This window comes from Leptosomus discolor, chromosome 2, assembly GCF_034619465.1.
Source record: "Leptosomus discolor isolate bLepDis1 chromosome 2, bLepDis1.hap2, whole genome shotgun sequence".
In the NCBI taxonomy this organism is placed as follows: Eukaryota; Metazoa; Chordata; class Aves; order Leptosomiformes; family Leptosomidae; genus Leptosomus; species Leptosomus discolor.
In genome coordinates, this window is record NC_141392.1 from 17,230,184 (window position 1) to 17,246,626 (window position 16,443).

A 16,443-nucleotide genomic window follows, 5' to 3' on the forward strand; every position below is an offset into this window, starting at 1 on the left:
CACAGAGGGCTGCAGCCCCCAGCACCAACAGCACTCTCATGCTGATGGGGAGTGGCTGAGACTTTATGCATGGTCTGGAGCAATCAGTGTGACCAGGTGTGCTTGGCATGAGGCCCCCCCCCCCCCCCCCCCCGGGGAGATTTCAGGCTGTCGGCTGCTGTTACACCCATGGGACAAAAGCATCTCGAGCAGGAGGGCTGCGCTCTATCCCAGCTTGCAGCTCACTTCGATGGGGAGCCAGGGTCTGCCTGCAGGCAGCTCCCACTGATGGCAATGCAGAGACACGGAAATGCGCTGCCTGGGTATTGTATCATTTAGGGATATATATTTAGAAAACCAAAATTTCAATTATATTCTGTTCAAACTAGCCTGAGCAACCATTTAAAAAAAAATAATATCCATAAAAAGGAGAGTTATTGCAAGGTATACGTGTACTATCTCCAAATCTTCAAGTCATCCGCTCCAAATACACATTCAGATCTGAATGCAGCCATAAGCAGGTAGCAACTGATCCTAGAAGCTAATATTACAATTACAGGATACTTCGGAGCTTGTTTGCAAAGGCCAGTCACAGCCCTGTGGAAGAGGATGTGAGCTGTGAGCCCGGCAGGAGTGCGCGCTTGTGTCTAGGGCACACTAAGTGTGTCCCCAGAGGAAGCAAAGATGTGGCAGTCGGAGCATCCATGCACTGAAAATTGGCGTCACACCCCACATCCCGAGGTAACTTTGGGCTGAGACTCGGACCAACACGCTTACTCAGTCTGCACCCGCTTCCCGCGCAGTCCTGCCTGCCCAGGGGGGCAAAGCGGGGGGACAAAACCGCCCCAGGCTGAACCCTCTGGGGAAAGCCAAAATGCTGCTCCCTGCAGCAGGAGCCCTTGGGCAGCACTGGTGCCAGCAGGGATTTCTTGACCAGCGTTTGGCATGGGGAGCTCTGGCTCCTGCCGGTAGCCTGGGTGGTGGCAATCGCTGGTGACAGGGAGCAGCTGCCGTCGGGGCGGGGGTGTAGCTGCCTGCTGCCTGCCTGCAGCGGCTTCTGAGTTCCCCTTCATTGCATGCAGAAACCGCACAAAACCCAACACGGTCTGACTCTCTTTCACCACCAGACATTATTCCAAACATTAATATTTTAAACTACCAAGTGTTTAAGGCTCAGGAGGGATGCAGCTGGTCTTCCTCTGCTGGCTGCCCCTCCAAGGTTGCCTATGTTGCTCTGAGACCATAAAAGACACTGAATGTCAGAGCTGCACCTTCCACCAGGACCTGAGCAGCCCGAAATTTGGGCCCAGTGGGGCTCAATGTGGCAGCAGCTTGCTCACAGTCGTGCTGGGTATGATGCCACCTACCCAGAGCCTGGAGCCATGCTGAGGCACAGGCGTGAAGCTGCTGGGTGCTGGTGCACCTTGAGTTGCCTCCAACCCCGCTGAGCCACTCCAGCTCAGGAGAAAGTGGAATCGAAGGCTAAGGCTGATTCCAAGGCCTCTTCTCTTTCTTCCCCAAATGCAAAAAGTCTGTTCTAGGAAATTAATTTCCTGAAAGTCTAATTTTAGAAAAAGGCTGTTTTTAATGACTCGAAAAATGCTTTTGAAGGGGAAGGCGAGCGTTCCCATGTGTTTGATTACAGTAGGGCTGCCCCTTGGCACTGGGGAAACCTTGCTGCTGGGGGGCAGGGGGGTTAAACACAGCTGAGCCACGAGCTCCGGGAGTGCAGCCAAGAGGATGAGCCTCGCTGCGGAAAGACAGGCACTGGCAGGGATTTTGGGTGCACCAGCCCCAGATCTAGTTGTAATGGGGGACACAAGGAAAGACCAAACCTGTAACTTTTGTGTGCAAGATCACCTTTTCCTGTGAGGGTCATCCAGCCAAAGCAAGGTGAGGATCTTTGCTCAGCAGCAAAAACCACTTTATTTTTCAGAACTGGTGCTGTAGTAAATTCAGACAGCAATAAGAAGAGACAGAGAGGGGTGGTTTATTTAAACCTCCCAACCCATCCCCACTGCAGTGAATAGCCCCCACAGAACTCTTCATGTTTTGCCAGTTCAGCTCTTTGCCCCGTTTAAGCACATCACATAGGGGAAAGTCATGGCAGTCACTCATGACGCTGCTCTGCAGCGACACATGCCACCGAGGCTAGGGAGGCGTGACAGGAGATGGGGACACTCCTGGGCCTCCCCCACCTTCACACAGCACCAACTTATCTCTCCACTCTGCGACATGGCTTATCTCTGCCAGGTGTTTCCCTCCAGCTCCTGGCAAACCCCCTACCCACCAGACGTGCCGCTGCCACCCAAATGCTGTCCCCTACACCGGCACCCCGGCCTGGCTGCGGGGCTGCCAGCACGAGCCGAGCCCCCGGGCAGCGCAGTGCCCCTCTCCAGCCACGTTGCTCTATCCCTCATGGATGTCACCGAGTAAGAGCAGGTGCCCCTGCATCCTGCAGCTCCTCTGGGCAGCCAATGGCAGGCGCTGGGGTGGGTTTCCGAGGGGCTGCCAGCTGAAAAATGAAGTTTCACAAAAAGAAATGAAGTGTGAATTTAGCACTAGCAAAATATACCACACTGCCAGTGGGAAATGCTTTTTAGCCACAGATCCTTTACAAAGGGGGAACCACATCTGTAGCATCTCTATCTTGCTGCTACAGACTGCTGTTGCTTTTTCTTCTCACATTCCCTTATCTGAGCCAAACCCCAGTTTTGCAAGAGAAGCAGCTCTGTGCATGTGTGTGTGTCTGCAGGAGAAGTCCCTGGATTCCTGTCATGGCAAGCAGCATATAAAACATCTCAGAGCAAAAGCACCTTCTGACAGGGAGGTCAGTCGCAAGGAATTAAAGTATTTGCTTTTTGTTTTCTGGCTCTGGTCCGTGGTTTGAGTAAATAATTTTGTGCCTCTGCTTCCCTTCATGCTCCTTTGTCCAGCTGGTTTCAAATGTAAGGTTTTTTACATTAGAGAAAGCGTGCCTGGCAATAGGCAATGGGGAGGGCAGGGAGCTGACCCGAGGTCTTGCAGGACTGACATTATTAGTACACACTGAACGAACGGCAGGAGACACAAAGTCCCACCAAATAGAAAGCACCAGCCTCAAGCAGGCAGTGGACCAGTGCTGGCAGTGCGATGAGCTGGCGGGGCCCAAGAGGTGCATCTTCTGCAGAGTTTCTTCCAGAGTGGAAGGTTTACCCGGGAGACTCCTCCGTAGGCTTCCTCTTTGAAATGGCACCAGCAGCAGGTCTTCTGCTCTCTCCAGCTCTAGGGTGGAAGGCCAGTTTTTCCCTGGAGAGGAGCAGGAGCCATGCGAGACAGGTCCCCTAAGGTTGGGGAGAGAGGTAGGGGTGGAAAGAGAAAACTTGCCAGTATAAAAGCACCACCAGCCCCTGGGGCATCTCTCAGAGCAGTAAATATCCACATAAAGCCATCCTTGCCTCACTCCAGTGCCTCGCTTGTGGTGAGCCAGGGGCTGGAGGTGCAGGAGGTGGCAGACCCATGTCGCGGGGAGTGGGTGAAGCACGGTCCTGGGCATGACGGGGCTCATCCCTGGGGCCCCAGAGTGGGCATCTCCTGCTGCTTGCAGGAGCAGACCATGGCCACTTTCATGGACTTAAAACAATGTGGGGAAAAAACAGACACCAAACTGACAGGTACTACAGCGGGTCCCAGCCCACCTGCCCCACTTGCAAGGGTTTTTAAAACTTTATTTTAGTTTTTATGCTTCATAATAACAAAGAACAAATTGGGTTTGGGTGTTTGTTTTTGGGTGTTTTTTGTTTTTTTTTTTTTTTTTTTTTTTTTTAGGCCAAGGAAGAGAGCAAAGCCAGACACAAACGAGACCAGGGGCTGTTAAGTCAGAAGGCTGCCCCTCAGGGGGACAGGGTGCTGGGGCTGGCCCTCAAGGGGACAGGGCTGCCCCTCAGGGGGACAGGGTGCTGGGGCCGGTTCAGGAACAGGAGCCTACACCCAGAAACGGGATGTGAGCAGCACGAAGCTCCTCATCCACCCGCCCTCCCTGCTCTGCCCGGGGCCTGGGACGGAGCCACTCGGTGGGAAAGGTTTGTGTTCATTTTAACGACACCCCCCACCCCCCCCCCCCCCAGCTCCCAGTCCGAGCAACGCCAGGCCACAAGGCCCAAAAGTGCCAGGGGATGGGGCGGCAAGTCCCAAAGCGGCGACGCCCGGGGACCAGGCAAGGTTGGAGAGCGCCCCGCCGCCGCAGGCACCCTCCCCGCGGCGAACCGCACCCCTCCCGCCGCACCGCCCGGCGGGGCCTTGCCCGCCCCGGCCCGCCCGCCCGCCCGCCGCCGAGGGAGCATTGCCACCTCCCGGCCTCCGGGGGAAGCGCCGGCCGCCCGGCTCCTTCCCCAAGCGGGGCCGCTGCAAGGGGAGCCGGGGGGATGTCAGCAAGGGCAGCGGGGCTTGGTTTTTAAGGTACGGCGGAAAGGAGCCGCCTGAGCGCAGCCTCGTTCGGGGATTAAAACCCAACACGAGCCCTCCCCACCGAAGCCTGGAGGGCGTACATCCCCCCCCCCCCCCCCCCAGCAGGGCACCAGCACACACGTTATTTCCAAATCAGCAGGACCCTGGAGCCGGCGGGCACATCCCAAGCCAGAGTGGCCGAGGTGACAGGCATCCCCAGGCTGCTAAGCTACCCCCCGCCGCCCCCGATGCTGTTTGGCCATCGCGACACCCCCCTGCAAAGCCAACCCTGCCGTGGTGCCCCCCATGTCCCCCCTGCCCTGCACCCTCGAAACCAAAGGCAGGTGCTTCCTCAGCCTGGCAGCCCTTCCTGGCTCCCGCTTCTCCCCCCCGGCTGCACCCAGCACCCCCGGCAGAGCTGCGGCGGGCAGGGAACGGGGATGGGTCCGGGTGACACCCGAAGAGGCTGCTGCCAACTGCCAGGCTCATCTCGCCCCCCGGGGGAGCAGCGAGGGCTCTCCAGGGGGAAAAGCCCATCGCTGGCAGCACCAGCCCCAGAATTACAGCATTTCACCACTCCACAGCTCAGTGTAAGTAAACCCTCCCTGGTACAGTCTGGCTCCCCCCCAGCCCCCTTGCACCTTCATTTATGGCCAGCAGTATTGAAGTGGTGGCAACTTAGGCCATTTATTTAAGCACCTAAGACCCACCTTTTGAGGTCTCATTGCTCAGGCAGTGAAACTCCTCTGGCCCTTTCTCAGGGCAGGGAGGCAGGCAGTGGCACTACCCTGCATCATCCATGGCAGGGGCAAAACACCTCTTGAGGGGCTTCCCAGAGACCCCCAAACCCCCCCAACTTGTGCTGCTAACAACTCACATTGCACAAGCCTCAGACCTCCTCCCCCATCAACCACCCTAGCAAAGTCCTGCATTTCCAGAAGTCCCAACTCCCAGCTGGCCCCCACCACCCCCTTATTTATAGGGGGCTCATTTTTGCCAGTAGTACCTCATTAGACAATTAAGAAGAAAATTAGCTGCCCCCTCCCCACCTTCAGCCTGAGCAGGCTGGATTATACCTCTGTGGTACTGCTGGGGGTGCTCGGAGGCTTTAAACTGTAACAGTGAAGCCTCAGCAACATCTAAAGTTTTCTTTGTGCTGGCCTCTCTTCTCCATGTTGAGTTTATTAATAATTTAGTTTATTAATCCCTGAAGTGGTAGGGAGCCTGGGGCTTTGCTTTGGGGGTGCAGCAAAGCCAGGTGGGGGGGCAAGCAGGACTCTTGCTGCGGTGTGTGCCGTGCTGCACTGGCAGCCCCAGCTTGGCACTGGGGCCTGCCCCTTTCCAACCCTGAGGTGCATAAACCTCAGGGTCAGCAGATGCAAGCATGCAGTCACGAGGGGTTTATTTCCCTGACTTTTTCCCTTCCCCTCTCCACCACGACGTCGTGTTTCCTTAATTATCAAGAGAGGTTTTTACAGAACGGGGTTGAGGTTTTTATGCTTTACCTTCAGGTATTGCCTTTCAGGGTGCAGCTGGGTAAGTTTTGGAGGCTTTTGTTTTCCTCCATAGCTGGGAAGAGTCACGTACTGGTGAGACTCTCAGTGGCCCCCAAGAACTGCGGCTGTAAGTTCATCACCCGTTGGTAACAACGCTGCAGGAGTGTGTGCAAGCCCGCCGGATAGGAAGTGTGTCCGCCTCTCCCTCAGCCCACGAGAGACCGCTACACACACGTGTAGCAGCCTCACGTCTCTCGTACTACCAGTTCTTTCTTGCACCAAGAGGTTTCTAGCCTTTGCTTAGCAAAGTCCACGCTGGGTTTCTCCTGCAGTTTGTTTTAGAGGCAGCGTGGTGAGCGGCAGAGATGCTGCAGGGACCGGTCCCCAGGCCAGGCTGCTCCTGGAGGTCTGGGCATTAAATCTGCATTTCCTATGGGGCAGCCCCCCCACCCCCCCCTCGGCCACGTCTGTCCCAGGACAGGCTCCTGCTGTCCTGTCCTTGCACGAACAACCAGGAGGGACTGGAGCTGCCTTTGGGCTCTACAACCTGATTCCTCCTTCGGTGCAAAACCAGTCTGGGTTTTTTTGGTAACCTTTGGTCCCAAGCGCTCCCTCTGGTGCTGCCCGGGGTGCAGCTGAGAGGGAGAGGAGCAGGGGAAATGTGTGGCTGCACCAGGCAGCTCTGATGCCCCTGGGTGCTTTGATGTTCTCGAGCGCAGAAATCGCAGGGTGGCACTCGCTAGTGAAAAACTGAAATAAAGACTGAAAAAATTCCTGGCATGGAGCTGCTTTTGGTGGGCTTCTCTGCAGAAAGGGGATGGAGAAACACAGGCCTCTTCAACGGGCGCCCCCCACCCAGCTTGGAGCCCCCCACACCCCCAGCTCTGCTCTCCCCCTGCCCTACTCCCTACAAAGCCAATTTCCACTTGTCAGGGTCCATCCCCAGTGCAGGACCTTCCCTACGCTTGCTTTTATGCAGCGCTGCTCCCAGCATGTGCTGGGGTGACCAGAAGCTGGAGCCTGATTCCCCTCAAAATCATCATGGACACAAAAGCCGGCTCCTGTTTGTTCCCAGGCTGCTGCAAGCTCCGTGGGGCGGACACGGACCGTACACCAGGCGAATGCTTTCCATATGCCTTTATTTGCAAAGTTACAGGATTTTTTTACAGGCACTGTGCGTTGGTGTTTCAGACCAGTTTGGATTTTTTTTCTGCGTTACCCTATGACCGAGAGGAGTGGTGGGAGCAGGGAGAATCCCTCGCAGCAACCGTTCCAGCCTCCAGAAAGGCGTAAGACATCTGAGGAACAATCTGCTTCTTCCGAAGCCACAAAGCAAGGAATCTGGTTTATAAACAGGCTTAAAAAATAATATACATATATAAGAGCAGCTCAAAGCTAAAGTACAGCGATAAGTAGTACATATCTATGCATATCTGTTCGTACCCTTTCTCCAAAGCTGGAAAAGGGATGGTTTAAAAACTAAAAACACAGTTTAAAAAAAAAAGAGGGATTCCATGCATTAAGTTTTAGTGTTTTGTGCAATTAAAATGGGATGAAAATAAATATAACTTAAAAAAACCCCAACCTTTTCCATGACACTAATGGAACAGAGGCAAGGCTATAAGGCACTTCCACAAGGGCTATTCTAGAAAGCCTGGCAAGGAGCTAAACCAGTGCAACCATTTACAATGGCATCAGATGAGCTGAAGACATCTGTCTGGTGAGAAATGAACTGAGAAAAAACTTAGGAGACTTCAGTCCTCGGAAAGAGGCTGGGGCATGGCTGCAGATGGCTCGATGGCCAACTCCTCCTCCTTATTGCTGCCAGGAGAAGACCTCCCCCACCAAGGGTGCTGGACCCACCGAACGATGGCAGAGGGGCTCTGGAACACCGCTCCCAGGGAGCGAGATGAGATGGTGGGTCTGGGGATGGAGGAGGTGAGGGATTCGTGGCTGCCAAGCTCCTGCACCACCTCCTGTGCTGCTGCACGCTCCTGCTGTCCTCAACACGAGGGACTCCCCGGCTTGCCCTGCAGCCTCCCCTCCCTGCTGGCCTCTCGAGGGCTGGCCTTCAGTGAGCCAGCTCTGCCTCCAGCAAGCCGCTTAGTTCAAATGTTCCAGGAAGTTAAAAAAAGCCTCCACCCTAAATAGGGAACTGGGTGTTTTTGCCGGAGCGGGAGCGCGGAGGCCATATGCACAGCCCGAGCAGGCTGGGAAGCCCGTGCCGGAGAGCAGCGGCAGTCGGCCAGCTCTGCGGGAACAGGCCAGCTCTGCGGGAACACGGGGATGCCTGACCCCAACGCTGCTTCTCAAGAGGACTAACCCCACTGCCTCAAGAGCTGCTTTGCTGCTGTAACCCTTCGCCTGCTGCTGATAAAAATTACAGAGATGCTCCAGGTGGGAGGGTTGCCCTGGGCCAGGTGTGGGCATTGGTGGTGGCACTAGCCCTACACACGTGCTTGGCTGCTGCCAAAACAGACTGATCAACCTGGATGGCTACTTTAGGTCTCATAGTAGTCCCTTTTAAGCTCTTTTTCTCTCCCCCAGCCCTGCCTAAAGTCTTTAATCCCCATGGAGGGCTGGAGACCCCAGCCAAGGAGGGCTGGAAGGAGCTCCTAGTAGAGGAGCTGGGTCTCTAGAGAGGAGCTTGAAGTGTTACCCACCATCACAGGGGATGTGGGTGGGAAGCACCTGGCCATGGTAAATACCTGTGCCCAACCATGTGGCTCTGCCGCAGGAGGGAAACCCTCGCCCTCCAGTGCCACCTGAAAATAACTGAGCAACCTCTATGGGATGTCTTGAACACAAAGAAAAACCCAAATCTGCTCTGCTAGCAGCTCTTAAGGACTCAGCAGAGCCAGTTGCTGAGGCTGAAAGGTGCTGGCAAAGACAACTAAAGGGCTCCCACTCCAGTGTCCTTCGCCATCTCCAGGCCTTGCCACGCACTCTGGCTGCCAGAGGGTCCTGGGCACAGCTACTGAGTGTTTTTGGGATGAAGCTACCAATCCCAGGGCAGGGAGAGGCTCCTTCCTCCGCCAGCCCTCTTAAAATCAGGCTGCGCAAGAGACAAAAGCGTGACAGGCAAAGCACGCACTTGCCTAAGCAACCCCTCCGGGCTGCTCCCGGCCGGCATGGCCACGTGCTCCCACTGACTCTGCAAAGCCAAGGTTTCAAGTTCAGCTTTTGTTCTGGCAGGTTAGCTCTCTATTTACATGGAGAGGAAAAAAAAAACCAAGACAACCTAAAAAACCACAACAAAACCACATTAAATAGGGAGAGTATAGCTTTCAAACGGGAAAGGCGAGGGCTGGAAAGTGTCTTGTAGTGCAGTTCAGAAGAGTCAGTTGGGGGCAGGTTGGGGGTAGTGGCAGAGTCGGACACATGGCTTTAATGCAAGTCTTCGCTCTGGGACAACTCTGTCAGGATCTGAATGAGGTTGTCCAGCCCCCAGAGGTAGCCGTCCTCTCTGTTCCCTTCCACCCAGGGCACGTTGTGCTGGAGAACTTGTCCCTCCGGCAGCGGGGTGGTTTTCCCAAAGTCAATCATCCAGACTTTGGCCTGTTCCTTCTTGTCATGAATGAAGAGAAGGGAGCTCCCGATTACCTGCAGAGAGGAGAGACCAGTTAGCGGTGTGCTTATTGCTTGTTCTTAGCCAGCTTTGGGGCTTTCAGACACCTTATCTCAAGCTGCATTTGCAAGAGATGATGCTGAGATTCTGCATGAGGAAAAGCAAGCTCTGTGTGTTGCTGGTTGTGTTTGCACATGCAAATCGGGCATTCACACAAGCTGATTTACTCATACAAATCCCAGCTCTTGGCAGAAGGAGAGGACCAAAAAAACATGGGCATGAAAGATAGAGAAGTCATTTTGGAAACCGAGTCAAGCTCCCTGGGGAAGGAATGAGATGAATTGTCTCAGCCTCCAGATGGGGATTTTTTCCAAGGCCGGTTCTTTGCGACCATCTCGTGCTATTCACACTCACCAGCCCTGCAGACATCACCACAGGGATGGGTACGCTCCAAGTCAAGTTACTTGCAGTGTGCTGTCTCCTGCCTGCAACATCATCCAACTACACCCAGATTCCCCCTAGAATATCCTCCTGGCTTTCACAGTGCTCTGGGGATGCAAGTTACGGAGGTGAATGTATATGAATTTCCTTTTCCATGAGTTCACTTGGCTGCATCTCGGCCCTTTGTAGGGCTCTTTCACACCCTGATCAGCGTTTGGGAAAATCTTACAGCAAGTATTGGCCTAGGTAAGCCCGGGGAAGCCCACGGCTGCATTTGGGAAGGTGAAGCACGTCTCCTCTGACAACAGAAGTCTCAAGGCCTGTTGCAGCAGGACGAGAACACGAGCCCAATGCTCACCACCCACGGAGCAGAGGGATGCACAGCAGGTGGGTACCTCTAGCAGAGCACCCTGGCCCATCCCGGCTTGCAGTCCCAGCCAGGCTGCCATCCAACAGCAGCTCCGCTGGCTGTGGCTTCCCAGTGCTTGGAGAACACGTGTCGGTGTCGGGCCATTCACCATCGTGCTCTTCTGCTGAATCTGCTCCTCCAGGCAGAAGCCTTTAGCAGTACTGCAGAAAAGCACCCAGGGGCGTGCTTCAGAGCTGTCCCAAATGAAGACTGCGTTCCAAATGCTGCCTGATGTGCACGAACTGGTGGGTTATGAACTCGCTTGCCCTATCACAAACAGAGATCTTGGTGACCAGAGTGCAGTGGCTGTTAGCAGACAGGACGCAGTGTGCTGAAAGCCAGAAGCGCCCCGTAAGCTGTGAAGGTACATGGAGGAGCGCAGCTCTAGGGCCATCCAGCTGGTGTCAGGCCTCCAAAACAGCAGCACTAAATGTCACGAGGGACTCCCACGTCTGTGCTATCAGCAGGGTTTAGTTTGAGGTTTGCCTTTAGATCAGGGTTTTGAACGGGAAGTGTATACTCTTTGCAAAGCTATTATATGAATGTACATTTTTGAGGAACTTCCTTCTCCAGTGCATTGGGAAAATGTCCGAGGTCCAGGCATACGTGCTACTTCCCAGAAATGCTTATCTTTAGCTCTTCTCCTGCCCTCTCTTGGCCAGGACAGAGCATTTTAACTTTAAGGAAAAGCCCTTTGCTGTCCTTCTTCACTTGCCTGTCCTGGGTCGCCAAATTCTCCTGCAGCTTCTCGGAGGAGCCCTGCCCAGCAAGGGCCCTCTGGAGGGACACGCAGAGCTTGGCAGACCTTCTGCTGTGCTTCGTCTCAAAGTGGGATGGAAAGTCAAAGCTGCTGCTTCTTAATTTTTAAGGAATGGAAACTCCTTTCAAAACCTCCTTGAAAGGCTGTTTTGTTTCTGTGTTTTTGAATGAAACCCTGGCACTTGGTTGCAGGGAGCATTTTGTTTCCCGTGTTGAACTGACCTGAAACCCTCGGTTTTGACATTTCCCTTCCAACTGCCGCACAGTCGCTGCTGTCAGGAGGCATGGCCCCACTTGCCTCCGGCTCCTGGCAGGACCCTCTGTGTGTGGCCAGGGCTGAGGTGGCTCACACGGCCCCGGCTGGGGGACAGTGGGCCCTTGGAGCTGTGGCTCCAGATCCCTGTTAGTCGAGGGCTCCTAGGAGGCTCTTTTGCGCATAGACAACACGTGCCAAGGACGTGCACCTTCATGTTTTGTTAAGCAGATGCGATAGCAAATACTCTTTACCAATGCTAAATCAATAAAATGATTTGATTCAATCACGGAGCATTCCAATTCCTGTTGAAATGGCCAAAAAATGTAGTGCTTTCTCTTTGTTCTCCCACTGAATTTTTCACTGTAGAAAATACTGATTTTGTGGACACTCATTTCTGGAGGAAAGTCCTTCCAAGGGAAGACTCCTTACCATGGTACCCCAACCAGCTCAGCAGAGGCAGTTTTGGGATATCTGCAGTTTCTGGCTATGCTGAAGCCTTGTTTGTTCACATGGAGCAACTGGCAGCCAAATGATGCCAGACATGCATCCAGGCAGACACTTCTCTCCAGAGAACCCCCATACTTTTGCACTAAGGATTTTTCCCAGTCATATAAACCCATAAGCAGCCCAAATTCCTCCTGGATCACTTTTAATCTGCATGAACATTGGTTTTCAGGAGATTTGAGCCCATGTCAGATGCATGAACATAGTATCAGTCATCAGCTGTATTTCCACGTAAGTATTAGATAAACGGGCGTATGAAAATATGGATATAAGAACAAATTCAAAATTGTAGAAATTTACAGCCTCTGACTTTGACTTCTCTTCTCTCCTTGGACAAGCTGAGATTAAACCATTTGCATTTCCAGGCAGATCTATCTAAACACAAGTATTACCTCATGGCACTTGAAGAACGGGGATGTCTCCAGGGTAGCGCGGATACCCTTCAACCGGTTAAGGTAACTGTTCTGGAATTACAGAAAAAAACCCACAACCACCATCAGCGCTGTGGAAAGCTTAACATAAAAACTGCTGCATGGGGCAGACAGGAAAATCACCCCTTGCAGCATCCTCTCCATGACCTCTGCAGGCTTTCCCCACTGCCTCCATGGTGCTCCTGAGGAGGGAACAGCTAATTCAGCAGCCACTGCTGCGCATGCACAGCCAGGCTGCTTTTTTTTTTCCTCTCACCTGCATTCTTTTTACTAGGTCAACTCGCCACCTCCCCTGTCATTTCATCACTCAGTCAGTCAAACGTTGTGAGACACTTCTGTAACTGCACGTCAGCACGTCTGCAAAGTTGGTACCACAGGGGGAAGGGCTTTGACACTAGTCAGCACACAGGTCAAGACCCCCATGCCTGTTCAAGCATCCCTGCAAATTGCTGGAAGGCACTAAAAGTTCTCAGGGGCCCCCTTTGACAATTTCATTTTGAGGTTCAGATAGGACTAAGCACAGGAACACGGACAGCGGGTATCTGGGCACTATAATACGTCTAAATTTTCACTTTTTGACTGCGTGGGGAGACGTGGGGGTCGCTGTATTGCAACAGTTTGGCCAAGGAGCCGCATCCAGAGCCAGGGCATGATTGTGTGAGTGTGCTCCAAGCTCTTTGGGGATAAAATGCAGCCAGGCAACTTCAATTCCAGATCCAGGAATAATTCCTGGGTAACTCTGTCAAATCAAACATGCTGGTTTGAAGGAGGCAGTGCCAAGGGCCACTCCAGCTGCAGCCTTATGTTTGTAGGCTTTATATAGTACAGCTTAAAATGGGAGTGCTTTGTCAAATAGGATATTTGACACAGTCGGTGTAAATTGTTTACAGCTACACCTCTTATTCTCCTGGCAACATAGAGAAACTTGGGAAATGTCAACCGCAGCTCGACCATGCGAAGGGCGCCTGGTGCAGGCAGGGGGATACCTTGGCCATCCGTCCTGTGAGACAGAGCGTGGGGCAGCCCACTCTGCCAGGGTGGGAGCCTCCACTGCCCGCACCATCACATACTGGGATAAAGAGCGGGCTCGGAGGCTGCCGTCAGCCCCAGGGATGAGGGGGCAGAACATGGCTGTGCCTCTGCAGTAAGTTTTGGGGCCAACCCTTGAGCATGCTCAGCAGGCTCGGACCTGGCCTGAGCAGTGCTGCTGCAGCAAACATGTCCCCTCCCAGCCTTCTTCTGCTCTCCCTTCACCCCTGTGCCAGGATGGCATTTCTCTTTGCCATTTTTCATGCTTTTTTAAGAGAGTTTGCTCAGGCTGCAGCCCCTCAGGGCAGGGAGCCATGGAGCTGAGGGCAGCCTCTGAAGGAAAAACCCTCTCCAGGCAGCCCTCCGGCATCCCCCGCTCACCAAAACATTGCGGTTTCCTCTGGTGAACTCCCTGAAGGCCTCCATGACTTGTTCCTTTGTCCGTGTCTTCTTGAAGTCCCGGTTCACAGTGCCGTCCTCTTTCTTGAAAAGAAGGGAGAGTGGTGAGCGGGATGGGGAGGGAGGGAGCCGGGCAAGGGTGGGTATTTCAGCAGCCATGCATGTCCCTGAGTAGGATGCAACCAGCTTTTTGAAGGACCTGTCTATGGAAAAGGGGTGGGAAGAACTAGCAGCTCTCTGCCTTGCACATCCCAAACTACCCCACAGCTCCGCTGCTTTGCCCCCTAATGCAAACAGCAAGTCTCCACCATCATGCACTTGCTGAGGTCACCAGCAACATGGATGAGCTACCTCTCATGGAGCAGTCGCTCAGTGCCCACCAGTGGCTCGAGACCACCTGTTTCTGGCTCCACCGTGCCCAAATGGCTTCCTGTCGCTGCTGTGGTGGGTCACAGGTGCTGACACCAGCCTTGGTGTCCACCGCTGCTTGGGGAGGAAAACAGAGCACGACGGTGGCAGAACACAACTGAGTGTGGACAGAGACAACATCTCAGAAGCAAGCACAAAAACCCCTCCACACGAAGTTCTCCACAAACCACTGAAGCGAGGAGATGAAGGCAAGGAGCAAGCCCCACAGCTGTCTTGCCTCACTAGTCCTTTCATGGCCCATGGATTGCAAAACCTCAAAAGCAGCAGCCTGGCACCAAGATGCAGTGAGCAGCTTTATGTTCTCCTCCGCATCTTCCCCAAAGGCACATCCATGCTTGCCCCACCACAGGAATGGCATGGCTTGGTCTACTGTCCCCACAGGCTCCTGACTGAACCTCTGGGCAGCTTTGTAGGTTGCTTGCCACTTCCCGGCTACTGCTGGGGCTCTGAGTTTTGGATCAGCACGTGTCATTGTCCGGAGCAGCCGTGAGTAGGGCAGGCAGAGCTCGCTTCCTGGATACAGGGGCTATTTTAAACCGCACGTGCATGCTTGTGCTCACAGCTCCGCTTGCAGACCTCCATCCCACCACTCCGGACAGCTCGTTTGCACACAATAGAGAGAAGGGACAGAGGCCAAAAAGACATCCTGTGGGTTGGGGAAGATGAAGAAAGGATGAAGAAGCAGAGCAGGGGCTAGGGAAGGAAGAGAGCACAATGAATCACCTGCCCTGGAGATTTATGTGCCCTGGCAGGAGTCTGAGACCCTTCTAGGGAAGTGCCCTGGGATGGGGCCATGTGCATCCCCCTGGGCAGAGGGCTGGCCGTGGGCATGGTGGCCAGTCCAGCTTGGGGGAAGGCTGAGCACTCAGGCTGTGGAGAGCTGGGTATGGTGAGCCCAGCACCAAACCCACGCCTGATGTGCAGTTTGGGATGAATCACACAGCACACTTCTGACTTTCAGTTTGCGTTTTGTGGAAGTGTTAACAAAGGCGATAATGAAAGCAACATGTGAAAGCTCTTCGTCTCCAGAAAAGGCTTTGTTTGCATGGGGTGCACCCAGCTTCAAACTACCCTGAACCCAACCTGCCCATCTCTCACCCCTGTACCAGTGCTGCCACAGGGTATAAAAGCAAGGCTAATGGCTGGCAGAGCCTCCACCAGCAAAGGCCAGGGACAACTTTTTCACTGGAGATGTCCCTGCTGTAGCAGCCATCCTGCCGATGGACCAAGCAGAGCCAGGATCTCTGCTTTTGGCCACGTCTCACGAAGGTAGTGGGCTGCAGCAGTGCAAGCAGGAGGCCTCGCTGAGGATGCTCTGGTGGCACGTAAGCGATACACAGGGGAAGGGCGCTACGCCGCTATACGTCAGTCACGTGAGCCCTGACATGGCAGTTCAGAAATCAACCCACCCTCTCCCCAGAGGATAATAGATATCGATTTGGAGAAGTGCCATGGCACTAATTTCATACATAAAGAGCACAACTTTCCACAGAGTATCCAAGAAAGGAGATGGACTTCTAAGTGCTCCTAAAAATAAACGAAAACCACAGATGGCCTTTCAGATAAGGTAATCTAGGCTTCAGGAAAGCCAAACAGCCCATCCGTAGTGCTGCTCCTGCGGTTTCCTTGCCCAGCCAGACGCTGCTGCCGTGGGGCTGTGGGGCTGACAACTGCCATGACATTTACAGGTGTCCAGGCCCCGAGGGGGCTGCCTTCCACACAGCAGAAATGTGAGGGGGGCTGATAAGGGCTACTGCAACCTCCGCCCCACCAGCAATTCCAGTTTGCACTAGCGTCACTGGGGCAGGGTTCGGGTCAGGCGGCTCTCCCTCCAGCACCATGTCCGACCTTGGATGGGGCTTGCGAGCTGCCTGTCTTGGGAAAGTCAGATAAGGGCTTTCAGGGCTCGTCCTGGGTCCCAGCCCTGGGGAAATATCGTTCCCGCCATGGCCTTGCAGCAGGCAATGGTGAGTGACTCTCAGACCAGAGCAGCAGCTCAAGAGTGACACTTTTTTCGATGAGCTCCAGTAAGCTTCAACTAGGTCACTAGGAATCACTTGTATTACTTTTTGCACGGTAATTTTATTAATAGCTACTGTTTCTAACAGTTTCAAGCTACTCCAGAAAGTTAGATGAGTGCCCTTATCTCCTTTTGCAGAGGAAAATTTCCATTCTAAAGAGGAAGAACCAGATCCTCAAGGCTGCCTGGGAAAGCATGAGCTCAGCCAGGAAAGGGTCCCCATCCTCGTTCCCACCCTGAGCTGCCTGTTCACTTCATTTGCCCACACTGTTCCAAAGGCTACTGCCGCTCCTCTCCT

General features: G+C 53.9%; 1 protein-coding gene across 1 annotated transcript in view; it reads right to left on the reverse strand.

Moving 5' to 3' along the window:
• Positions 1 to 9,287: 9,287 nt before the first annotated feature.
• The window catches only part of ITPKB (inositol-trisphosphate 3-kinase B), a 66,494-nt gene continuing 59,338 nt past the window's right edge, over positions 9,288 to 16,443 (reverse strand). The window contains exons 5-7 of the mRNA XM_086460655.1: positions 13,679 to 13,780; positions 12,230 to 12,301; positions 9,288 to 9,503 (exon numbers count right to left, since the gene is read on the reverse strand). Of these exons, the coding sequence (XP_086316781.1) occupies positions 9,288 to 9,503; positions 12,230 to 12,301; positions 13,679 to 13,780 (390 nt within the window). The remainder of the gene's footprint in view (positions 9,504 to 12,229; positions 12,302 to 13,678; positions 13,781 to 16,443) is intronic.